Source organism: Triticum dicoccoides, chromosome 7B, assembly GCF_002162155.2.
Source record: "Triticum dicoccoides isolate Atlit2015 ecotype Zavitan chromosome 7B, WEW_v2.0, whole genome shotgun sequence".
Taxonomy (NCBI): Eukaryota; Viridiplantae; Streptophyta; class Magnoliopsida; order Poales; family Poaceae; genus Triticum; species Triticum dicoccoides.
Window position 1 is genome coordinate 138666514 of NC_041393.1, and position 11632 is coordinate 138678145.

At 53.0% G+C, this 11632-nt stretch overlaps 2 protein-coding genes across 3 annotated transcripts; one reads left to right on the forward strand and one right to left on the reverse strand.

Moving 5' to 3' along the window:
• Window positions 1-1023: 1023 nt before the first annotated feature.
• Window positions 1024-2579, forward strand: LOC119339489 (uncharacterized protein At3g17950-like). Its single transcript, XM_037611528.1, has 2 exons — window positions 1024-1500; window positions 1596-2579. The coding sequence occupies exons 1-2, from the start codon at window positions 1423-1425 to the stop codon at window positions 2115-2117; spliced, it is 600 nt and encodes a 199-aa protein (XP_037467425.1). The 5' UTR covers window positions 1024-1422; the 3' UTR covers window positions 2118-2579.
• Window positions 2580-3388: 809 nt separating this feature from the next.
• On the reverse strand, window positions 3389-7307 carry LOC119340620 (endoglucanase 17-like). Of its 2 annotated transcripts, XM_037612540.1 has the most exons (6): window positions 6990-7306; window positions 6495-6902; window positions 6077-6331; window positions 4350-4464; window positions 4090-4253; window positions 3389-3982 (listed from the first exon to the last, which is right to left on the reverse strand). In XM_037612540.1, the coding sequence occupies exons 1-6, from the start codon at window positions 7191-7193 to the stop codon at window positions 3629-3631; spliced, it is 1500 nt and encodes a 499-aa protein (XP_037468437.1). In that variant the 5' UTR covers window positions 7194-7306; the 3' UTR covers window positions 3389-3628. The 2 variants fall into 2 exon arrangements, with proteins under 2 accessions (XP_037468437.1, XP_037468436.1); XM_037612539.1 differs by having other exon boundaries at window positions 6495-7307.
• Window positions 7308-11632: the final 4325 nt, after the last annotated feature.

The window sequence follows — 11632 nt, forward strand, 5'->3', positions numbered from 1 at the left end:
AGTGCGGGGCGATTAGCGATCAATTTGGCTTGTTGCGTGGTTGGTAGCGTTAAACACAGAATGATTAAAGGCCATTAGATCTTGATGATCGATGGGTGATATTGTTTCGATCTGCCCTCTCTTTTTTTTATAGTGATAGTAAATGATGTCCTCCTCCACTCCTTCTCTGCTAGCTAGTTCACACTTCATCTCTTCCTCCAACTTCGGACCACGTAGAAAAACCGTTTGAAAATGTTGTTCATTTTTTTATGTGAAAAAAAGATTACATGGTACTACTAGCTAGCAAAAAGAGAAGATTACATTGACTCAAATCCTGTTCATCTTTTTTTCCCATAACATTGGAAAAAATCAAGTCATTTAAGTTTGAAAGTACTTAGAAAAAAGATACTCTTGCATCTATAAAATCTTAGAAAAAAGATACTCTTGCATCTATAAAATCAAGACAGTACGTAGTGGGTGGGGTGGGGAGTAGGAGTAAAATATGTAGTTCATGAGGAAACAAAGCTAGATTCGCCACGCAGCCGATGAACAATAGGATAGGGACAGGGATATGGGCAGAACGGCGCATTTTTGTGGGGCATGGGGACAATCCGATTGGAGCTGAAAAATCCAACCCCGGAATTCATTCCAAGTCAATCAATCGGCTGATTGGATCTAAAAGCCTCGACATTGCTAATCTTCACCAAAGAAGAGACAACTAGACAATGACTGATCACAAAAAGCAGGACTAAACTCAAATCATCAGGGCTATCTTCTACTTTTTCAGCCTACGGCAAAGTTGGAAATGGAGCATCTCACAGTGAGCAAACAGTGCATTCAGTTCAATCCATTGTTCACCTATTGAAAACCTAGTTGTTGTCCCAATAGTGGCGTAATTGTACTGCTAGGGCGACTAGTCAAACGGAACATTCTGATGTCACTTATCAGTCAACCACAGGCTTATTCAGATCAAGTTGTAGACCCATCACCCATTTAAAATGCTGGAAGCTCTGTGCAAATTTTACACGAACTTCATGCAAAATTTACACTTTATAGTAGCTGGTGGTTTCGTGATACAAGACCCTTCCTAGAAGAAGAGATCCAAATGTTCCAAGGGAGCATCGATCGATGATCGATCACGGGCTGCATAATGTACATGCTCCTAGGCTTGATGGAGCATATGCGCGCACAGTCGAGTCGTGCACTTGCGCTGTGGAGTCATAGAAGTTACCAAACGCCGACAAGTGCAGGGAGCCACCACCGCACCGGCACTGGGTCCTTACTCCGTAACCACGTCGCCGTCACGGCACGCCCACACACCCCCAACCCCGATCAACTGCCCCCGGCCAAGCCACAACTGCTTATAAACCCTTCGTCTTCCTCCTCCAACCCTCACCATTCACCACCACCCCTCGCCTCGTCCCCTTTCCGCCGGAGCGAGCAATGGACCTCGACGACGACACGATACCGTACTCCCCCTCCGGCGACTCCTCACCGTCCTCCTCCGATCTGGACACCGAGGTAGTTATCCAATTTCTTGGCTGGGTGCGGTTCGTTGCATTTGCGTCGTTTTCTTGCGTGCGCTGACGGAGTTGTCGGCTTTGATCTGTTGGCAGTCGACGGGCTCTTTCTTCCCTGACCGGAGCACGACGCTGGGGACGCTGATGGGCGTGTCTTCGTTCGGCGGCGCCGGTGTCCAGCGGCGGCTGACTCGGGCGGCACCAGGGCAGGAGAGCGAGAGGCCGACGCTTGCGGCAACGGAGGGGCAGGAGGGGCGGCGCGCGGGCGGGTGGCGACGGAGGAGACGGCGGCGGGGCGGGAGCTGGTGGCGGCTGTGCCGCGACGACGCCAGCGGGCCGCCGACGAGGCTGGGCGAGTTCCTGGACATGGAGCGGCAGCACGCCGGCGCCGACTTCCTGTGCGGCGGCGGCGGCCCGCAGGAGCCGGAGGCGCCTTCGGTGGCGGCGACGCCGCTGTTCGAGGACGGGAGGGTGCGCCCGCCACAGCAGCGCGCCGCCCCGCCGGAGGAGCGCGGGAGGTGGCGGCTGCAGCGGGCGGCGGAAGGCTCGTCCACGTCCTCGTCGCTGGCCAGGCTCCCGGTGCTGCTCACCGGCATCTGCAGCGGCGGCGCAGGGTAGTGGCAGCACCCCGCAATTAACTCATTCCCGAGGGGCGCTTACGTGGTGTGCGTGAAAGCGGACTGAATGCGGCATGATTCTTTTCTTCATCCCACGGAACGGATTCTCTCTGCCGCTTCATTTCTCCTTTCCTCGTTATAAATAATCATTGTTGTTGTTCGGTCCCTCTGGCCCAGTACAAAATTCTTCGTCCGATGCTTCGCCTCTTCTCTTTTCTTTCTCCTTTTGCTCTACTTTACTATCGAAAAGAATCGGAGGCAGTGCAACAAAAGTGACAAAACTATGTTCTCTTCTCCTCTTGTTGACTTGTTGTTACACCCGTCAGTTTTTATCTCATGTACTCCTGTAAATATCAAAAGCAATAAGAGAATTTTACGCAAAGCTACAGTAGAGAAAGTAAAGTCTCTTGTACTAGTATTTATCTGTACTATTTCGTGCTGCCGTGCATGCATGCACCGCGGATTCGCAGCAGTAAGTGTATCACCAGTACAGGCGCGGCGCCGTGGCATTTTCTTCCCTGTTCGTGCACTGCACGCGGCCAGATCCCATCGCACGGACGGAAGATACGCCACGTCGCCCGGCGATTCGAGTGCCAGCTGACCTGCCGAGAGCAGACACGAAACCCCGACGCCATCGAACGAACCTTTGCACGGCGGTCGACGCGATCCGCCGCATGGGTTCGTCCTCATCGCTCGCTCTCGGAGTCAAGTTTGCGGCGATCTGTGCCGCATCGGGCATGCGCGCGCCATGCCTGCTCTGCTGCCCCCACGCAGCAGCAGAATGATGAGGAGGAGATGTACACCGAGTTGCTTCCGGTTTGAAGCAAAGCTTCAGATTCCAGCAAGGGCCCAGAGGCCAGAAAAAGACGCGGCACCTGCACTGCTGCACATGACATGTCTACCAACGGACGAGGTAACACATGTTTAACCTGAAGCTTAAATTGGATGGCCGCTCTGGCAGTTCAAAGCTTGGAATGTTCAAGTAGAGTTGCCGCCGATTCTTCTTTGGCTTCATCATACTACCTAAAAAGGAGTTGTGTTCTCTAAGCAATGTTGCATCTAATGTTTCATTAAGGGGGTTGACCTTGGAGTTTCCACCGTTGTGTGCGGTGTCCACAACTTTCTTGTGATTGGTTGTTTTACTGTGAAGCGATGACATTGACTTCTCAACAAGAAGAAGGCGGCCATTAGCAAAGGCTGAAAGTAGTTAATGCGATGCTAAACCTAGGATGATGATGATATAGTAGTATTTTTTGTGTGACAGTAGAACCATGATCATATAGTAGTAGATAGATATAGATTACTTGTCTTGGCACGACCGATCCTTTTCCTGCCATTTTTTACAGGAAAGGAGCGGCATCCGTTACACGTAGAAATATAGAAATAACAATACAGGGGCAGCAAAGCAACAGGACGAATCAGCCCACTGCAGCCCATACAAAACAAGGACCACCAACCAGGCCTCCTTCTTCGGCCCACCACAGCTAAAGAGGCCACTTCAACCACATTTCTTCAGTCGGTGCCATCGGACTGGGGCAGGTTTGGGTGGGCGGAGAAGTAGGCGAGGAGGCCCAGCAGCGGGGCGTTGATGTAGGTGGTGGGCTCGGACTGCTGGAAGACGGCCCGCGCGTCGGGGAAGTTGTCGCTGGTGTTGCTGGGCCCGCCCACCACGGCGCCCACGAGCAGGTTCGGGTTGGGCGCGCTGCTGCCGTAGTAGGCCGTCCCGGCCTTGCAGCCGATCCGGGCTGGGTGCGCCGACACCGACGGCAGCGAGCTCCCGCGGTGGTGGATGCGCCGCGGGAACCGCTCCCCGTACCCCACCATGTACGACATGCGCAGCGGGTTGTCGCCCAGGATGTAGTCCACCTGGCAGAGGAAACAAACCGGGAGGGCGCGTCAGTCAGTTTGCTTTCGCGGTGGAGGCGGCGCGTTTCGGGCAGGGAAACACGGCGGCGGGTTCCGCGGCGACGAACCTGGCGCTTGGCGACGCGGCGGAGCACGACCGGCGAGGCGGAGGAGCCGCCGCACGGCACCCGCACGTTGGCGTGGCTGGCGTAGTTGGCGTAGGCGAGCAGGAGGAACGACAGCGACGTCACGTGCTGCATGTTGCTGTTGCCCACCTTGAACAGCAGGCCACCTGCGTTGGTATTCAGAAAAGATCGAGTTCAGAAATATACATCGAGCTAAATTTTGTGGAAATTGATAGGCTACAGATTAGCAATGGCTGGTTCACCTGGTGAGTACTCGATCTGGGGATGGTTGGAGATGCCCGGGAGGAGGGTGCAGATGAAGTTGTCGGCGTTCACCTGGAACGACTTGAAGAACGAGTCCTTGCCCATCAGCACCTCCTGCAGCACAGCAGGTCCCACTATCAGTGACCACACTAATTAACCCAACACTTCATCAGTAGTATTATAAGTGAAAAAATGACAGTGGTTTTGGCACCCCGCGACGATCGAGACCCGTGAGCACACCACTGAAAAGTCGCCCACAGCGCACTGCCCGATCCCCCCTGTTCGCCAGTTTTACAGCAGGGCACATGACCCCATGGGTAGACCAGACCGGGCCGGGCCAGTGTTACTGACGGCTGAGACAAACATGCTTGCCTGCCTGCCTGCCTGCTTTGATCCACTAACCAGCCTATCAATTACTCAAAAAAAAAACTAACCAGCCTATCATCACTGGCAGCGCTGATAAAATATAGGGTAGTATTACGTTTGATTAACCTATCCAGATAGAATCTGGCCCCAACCAAGGTCCGGCAACGTGCGGTGCGAATCTAGGATACGTTCCAATGAGGCGCGGGCCCAATAATGCACACATGCTGCGCCAAACTGTACAGCCAGGCATGTGAATATGTGATGAGCACACTCTGCCACGGTGTGAGTAGCCATCACCTATCACACGGCCATGTGGAGTGCCACATGACACCCAAGGCAGCCAGAAAGTGCAGAATGCCCGATTAGTCGGCCCAGAATCGTGTCAGCTCACATGCTGATCCGCCAAACAGGCATTGATGCACCATAAGCTACAATGGAGAGAACAAAGGCATATGCTCAATCCGAACATATGTCCGATCTCATTGCCTAATCACCAAGGGTAATGCACATCACATGATCTGCTGGGTTTTGTTATGCTGTTCTTGGAACAATTGTTCCTCTGACAGTTAATCCAGACCAAGAGAATGCACCCAACACGGCGTGCACGTTCAAAGGAATATCTGGTGAGGATGATGGAGACGTGAGACGCGACGCTTGCTGGCATAGCCTCTAACGCACTAGTGGCATGATATCGAGCCGGCCTTTTCCTTATCCTTTAAATTTTGCTTTTGGGCCCGGCCTAGCGAACCCAGCCCCACATGTCTGTCTGACCGAGCAAAAGTGCAGAGCCCGCGTGCAAAGTTCCCCCCATGGCCGGCCTTCCAGCCCATGCATGACCTTTGCTTTGCTACGCGAGCAGAGTGCCCTGCTCTCCTAGCACAGAGAACTCCTCTGGTTTAAAGTAGTCACTAATTGTGAGGATGGCATGCACAGACTGCCATTGCTCGCTGCGGCCACCGAAATGAAAAGAAAAACTAGCACAGGTAACAAAAAGGGCGGGAAGCCGGGCGCATGTGCGCGCCGCAGGGCAACTAGAGACTAGCGTCGTCGTTGCTCTTGTGTGTAGGCAAACCGAGCAGAACACGAACAGGGAGAATCCCGCAATGACACACGAGAAGCGGCCAAAACAGGGTCAGGCATCCCTGCGTCGACGCACTGCCCTAGAGTACATGTCTACTTCACACTCTATACCATAGGCCAGTATAGCAATGCAGTCAAGTACGCCTACTGTGTAGTCTGTGTTAGACGAAGTACGTACAGTGGTGGTAGTGGAGCGCTACCCTACTCTAGTCAACAGGAACATGCATGTAATCTCCAAGTACAGTGGTAGTAGTAGAGTAGTAGCAGAAATGAGGATTACCTTGGAGATGAGGATGTTGATGCCGGCGTGCTTGTTGTCCCAGCCGAACTCGTTGATGGAGTCGCTGGCGCCGAGCGCCACCTCGTTCTTCTTGATGTAGTCGCGGTACACCCGCTGGCGGGAGGCCTTGTGCAGCCACGCCGCCCCCCACAGCAGCTCGTCCTGGTACCCGTCGTAGTCGCAGTAGCAGGGGCACACCGCCGAGTACAGGCTGCTGCTGTACGCCCCACGGTACTTGTCCGCGAACTCAAACACCTTCCAACACCACCCAAAAATAACACAAACACACGAGCCAAGCTCAGTCCATCTGCTCGGGCTGCTGCCACTTTTAAATAACACAAAAATAACACAAACACCGGCTTTAATGCACTTTTATTTACGAGCGAACGGAAAATGGGGGCGTGAGTGGATATCTTACGGAGATGGCGCGGTCGAGGAGGCGCTTGGAGTAGGCGGGGTCGGCCTCGCGGAAGACGATGGAGCCGGCGGCGAGGGCGGCGGCGGTCTCAGCGGCGACGTCGGACCCCGGGTGCTGGGGGTCCACCTTGTAGACGGTGCGCGGGGTGTCCATGTCCTCGGGCCGCTCCCAGCACGAGTGGTCGCGGAAGGCGTCCCCCACCTGCACGTACACCGTGTTGGGCGTCGCCGTCGCCTTCATCAGGTAGTCCGTCGCCCACCGCACCGCCGCCCGGGCCTCCCCGCCGTGCGACCCGAAGTTCTTGCCGAAGTCGATGAGCCCCCACGACATGAGCGTCGCCGTGAACGCCATCGGGAACCCGAACTTGACGTTGTCGCCCGCGTCGTAGTACCCGCCCGTCAGGTCCACCTGCGCACAACACCACGTCTTACTCAAACCAACGACCAATGCATAGCAGGGCAGAGGAAGAGGAGATGGTGAGGTCATTGGTCTCACCCCGGCGGTCGCGCCGTCGTTGAGCGCCGAGTCGCGGCGCCAGCGGACGCGCTGGTCGGGCGGGAGGCGGCCGGACCGCTGGCCCTCGAAGAAGAGGATGCTCTTGTGGAGCGCGTCGCCGTAGTTGTGCTGGGCCACGGTCGCCGTCGACAGGAGCAGCAGCATTGCCGCGGCTGCCACCATTGCCTTCGCCGGCGACGCCATTGCTTCCCCGGTGTTGATGGGTGGCGGTTTAGTTGGTTGGCGCTGTGTGTGTGCGGCGGTTCGGGCGCTGGACTGCTGCTGCAGTGGAGTGGCGAGGCCGCGGATTTAATAGGGGAGGGCACCGGCCGGGGTGGCCAAGTTTAATGGCATGTGAGGCGAGACTCCATGTGAGGCTGAGCCAGAGAGGGAATGGGATGCTGGGGAGGGAGCCAGTCGCCGCGCGACACGTGCGCGTGGCAGCGTTGCGGCGCCCGGGGGCGAGGACGAGGGACGCTTGCGTGGAACTGGTCCAGTGGTCCTCGTGAAGGTTGCTGTAGCTGCTTCCGGTGCCAACGAAGGGCTATTGCAATTTGGGAGCACAAAAGTGGTGTACCAAACCCTCGAAAATGCCTGTCGAGGGACCGACCGATATAAGACCAACTCCACCGCGTGACCTCAAACGGATGTCCGTTTTGTCCGGTTTTTGTCCGTTTGAGTATAGATTTGGGGTCGTGTCCGGGCCTATCCTGGGATGCGGTGGCCGTACGTACAGCGCGCGGCCGCATCCATTTGCCCCATCCTGTCCGTCAGGGCCAAAAATGCCCTAATTTGCATCAAAACTAGTTTCCAACTCAAATATTTGTCTGAAAATTAAAATAGTTTTACAACCCAATTGAAATTGTCTTTAATAAAATAGTTTTCCAACCAAATCGAAATTGTCTTGATTGAACATAAAATAGTTTTACACCTATTGGTTGCCAATGTGATCCCAGACGTGCTTAACCAAGTCATTTTGAAGATTCAAATGAGTGTGCCAATCACGCATCTCACGGTGGAATTGGGCAAACTGTTCAAATGTGGTCGGGTCTTGGTGCAGGGGCTCAATATTTTCACCTTGATAATCAAATCCTTGGTCGAAGATACTCTCATCACGCTCGTCCTCGATGATCATGTTGTGCATGATCACACAAGCAGTCATCACCTCCCAAAGCTTCCTTTTATCCCATGACAGTGCAGGGTTTCGAACGATACCCCACCGGGATTGAAGCACACCAAAAGCACGTTCCACATCCTTTCTAACACTCTCTTGCATTTGGGCAAACCTCTTTCACCTTGGGGTTTCGAGATTGTCTTCACAAAAGTTGACCACTGAGGATATATACCATCTGCTAGATAGTATCCCTTGTTGTAATGGTGGCCGTTGATCTTAAAGTTGAAAGGTGGGGAGTGGCCTTCTGCAAGCCTCGCGAAGACTGGAGAGCGCTGCAGCACGTTGATATCATTGTGAGAACCTGCCATGTCGAAGAAAGAATGCCATATCCAAAGATCTTGCGATGTCACCGCTTCTAATATGACAGTGCACCCGTTAACATGCCCCTTGTATTGGCCCTGCCAAGCAAATGGACAGTTCTTCCACTCCCAATGCATACAATCTATGCTGCCAAGCATGCCTGGAAAGCCTCTAGCTGCGTTGGTCGCCAACAATCTCTCTGTATCAGCGGCAATTGGCTGCCTCAAGTACTCTGGGCCAAACACCTCGATCACAGCCTGGCAAAACTTGTACATTGAAATCAGACATGTTGTCTCACTCATACGCACATACTCATCCACCAGATCGCCTGGAATTCCACATGCAAGCATGCGGATGGCCGTGGTGCATTTCTGGTAAGAGGAGAATCCAAGCTTGCCAAGGGCATCCGTCTTGCACTCGAAGTATGGGTCATGAGCAACCACTCCCTCTCGGATACGATTGAACACATGCCTTGCCATACGAAAACAGCGACGAAATTTATCCGGCTTGAAGAGCGGGGTGTTGGCAAAGTAATCGGCATAGAGCAGGGCGTGGCCTCTCTCCCTGTTGCGGTTCAGGTTGGGAGCACGGCCAGGGAGTGACCCCCTGTACCGAGGAAGCTCGTTGAATATGGTTGTGAACGACCACTACTAGGGAAAAGCCTATACATAGAATCTTAGCAGCAGCGCGGCTCAAAAAGGAGCATTGCTGCTAATTAGTAGTAGCGCGTGTGCGGGAAACTCGTTGCTGATAAGTTTTTAGCAGTAGTGCGCTCTGTGTAAACCGCGCTGCTACAAATATCGACCGGCGGTGTTCACCTAGCTCCATTTAGCAGTAGCGCGGTGGCCCGAACCGCGCTACTGTTACGGATGTAGTAGTAGCGCGCTTTTACTGAGATCGCTGCTGCTACATTTCAAATTGGCACACTTTTTTGTCACTGTTAGCAGTAGCGTCGTGGCCCAAAGCGCGCTGCTGGTAATTCTTTATCAGCAGCGCGTTTCTGCTCCCACACTACTGCTAACCCGCACCAACCCACCACCTTTCCCCACCCGTGCCTCCCCTCCCCCTCCTCTCTTCCCTTCCCCCTACCTCCCTCACATGCTCCCACTCTCACTCTTCTTCTTCCTCAATACTTCTCCCCCATTACTCTTTCTCTTCTATCCACCTTTCTCTCCCTTCATTACTCCTACCTAACTACACCACCTTCATTAATGCATCTCCTTTCTCTTTTTCCTTTCCCCTCCACTAGTTGAAGTTGTCTCCTCCCAAATTAGGTAGCTAGGTAGATGTAGGATTTAGTTAAGTGACCTATTTGCCCCCTAACTAGATCTATCTTTGTCAAGAAGAGCTTTGTGCACTTTTGATCTCCCTACAACATCATCTCCACCGTGTGCTCGATCTCGATCGAGATAGAGGTGATGAAAATTTCATGCTTTTGCAAAATGGAAATATGTTTATGTGTGTGTGATATGTTTGTGGAAATTGTGTGTGTGGCACGCCAAATTGTGCTTTTGAGTTCCCTATGTTTTGCCGAAATGTCGATTTATTTCTGTTTCGGCGAATTCCGGGCAAACTCTAGATCCATATATGTCCTATTTTTAGGGAAGTTCATGCCAAATTTTTGTATGACTTTGATGCATGCATGCATTTTTATAATCAATTTGTTTATTATTACCGTGCAGAGTTGACGATGGTCAGTGGAACGATGGTGGACAGGTGGTTGCGGTCGGCGGTGCAGGACATGAAAGAAAATAACCGGACAGAGGTTTTATGTCCGTGTCGAAAATGCAAAGGAATAGTTTGGCTCGACCCCCATGACGATGGTCGTGTCGAAGCGCACCTGCTCATGACTGGTTTCATGGATGGCTATACTCGGTGGATAATTGAAGATGAAGATGACGATGTTGAGGATGCCGGCGGGGCAGGCAATGATGACACGGGGCAAGACGAAGAGATGATCGATAATGGCGGTGGGGAAGAGGCCGGACATGGCGGCGGAGAAGGGGCCGGACATGGCGGAGGAGAAGGGGCCGGACATGGCGGCGGAGAGAATGACATGGACTCCACGCAGCAGAGTTCGTCAGTACTAAGTTCAATCGTGCGGGGCCCTCATGTTCAAGCATTGCTTCGCAAGGAGACGAGTACTGAGAGAGCTGCTTCTAGAGAGGAGGCTAAGCTGGAGCAACTGGTGGTAGACTCGAACACTCCATTGTATGATGGTTGCAATCCTGAGGTGACCCGCTTGAGTTTCACGCTCCAACTCCTGAAGACGAAGGCTAAAAACAAATGGACCGACACTAGCCTCGATGAGCATCTCAAGTACCTAAAGGATGTTCTTCCCGCGGGTAATCTATGTCCTGCTAGTGTTGATGAGGCCAAGAAGATCGTGTGCCCTCTTGATCTGCCACACGTTAGATACCATGCATGCATCAACGATTGCATAATTTATCGGAAGGAGCACGCGGAAAAAACAAGCTGTCCGGTGTGCAATGCTTCTCGATACAAGAAGGCCGGGAAGAAATGTCCCCAGAAAGTTGTATGGTACTTACCGATCACTCCCCGTCTCCAGAGGTATTTTGTAGATCCCAAGGAAGCAAAGCTAATGCGCTGGCACGCAAAGAGGAAGAAGCCCGACGATGGAGATGATCCGAAGCTGAGACACGTGAAGGATGGAAGCCAGTGGAGAGCGTTGAACAGCTTCTATCGGTATTTTGAATGTGATTCAAGGAACATCGTGCTCGGCGCGTGTACCGATGGCATGAATCCGTTTGGCAACCAGAACACCAACCATAGCACATGGACCGTGTTTGTATGGATGTACAACCTCCCCCCTGGTTGTGCATGAAATCGAAGTACATTCACATGAGCATGCTTATTCAAGGGCCGAAACAACCAGGAAATAATATTAATTTGTATCTGGGGCTACTTCAAGAGGAGTTAGACACGTTATGGAAAACACCGGCCAAGACATGGGACGCCAGCAAAGGTGAGTATTTCAACATGAGAGCCGCGTTGATCACGACAGTGCAGGACTATCTCGGTTACGGATATGTGGCAGGCCAGGTGTGCCATGGATATTGCGGATGCACGTGGTGCATGGATGATACGACGTCTCAGCAGCTAACGTCAAGGAAAGATGGTGGGTCTGAGAAAATCGTGTACATGGGGC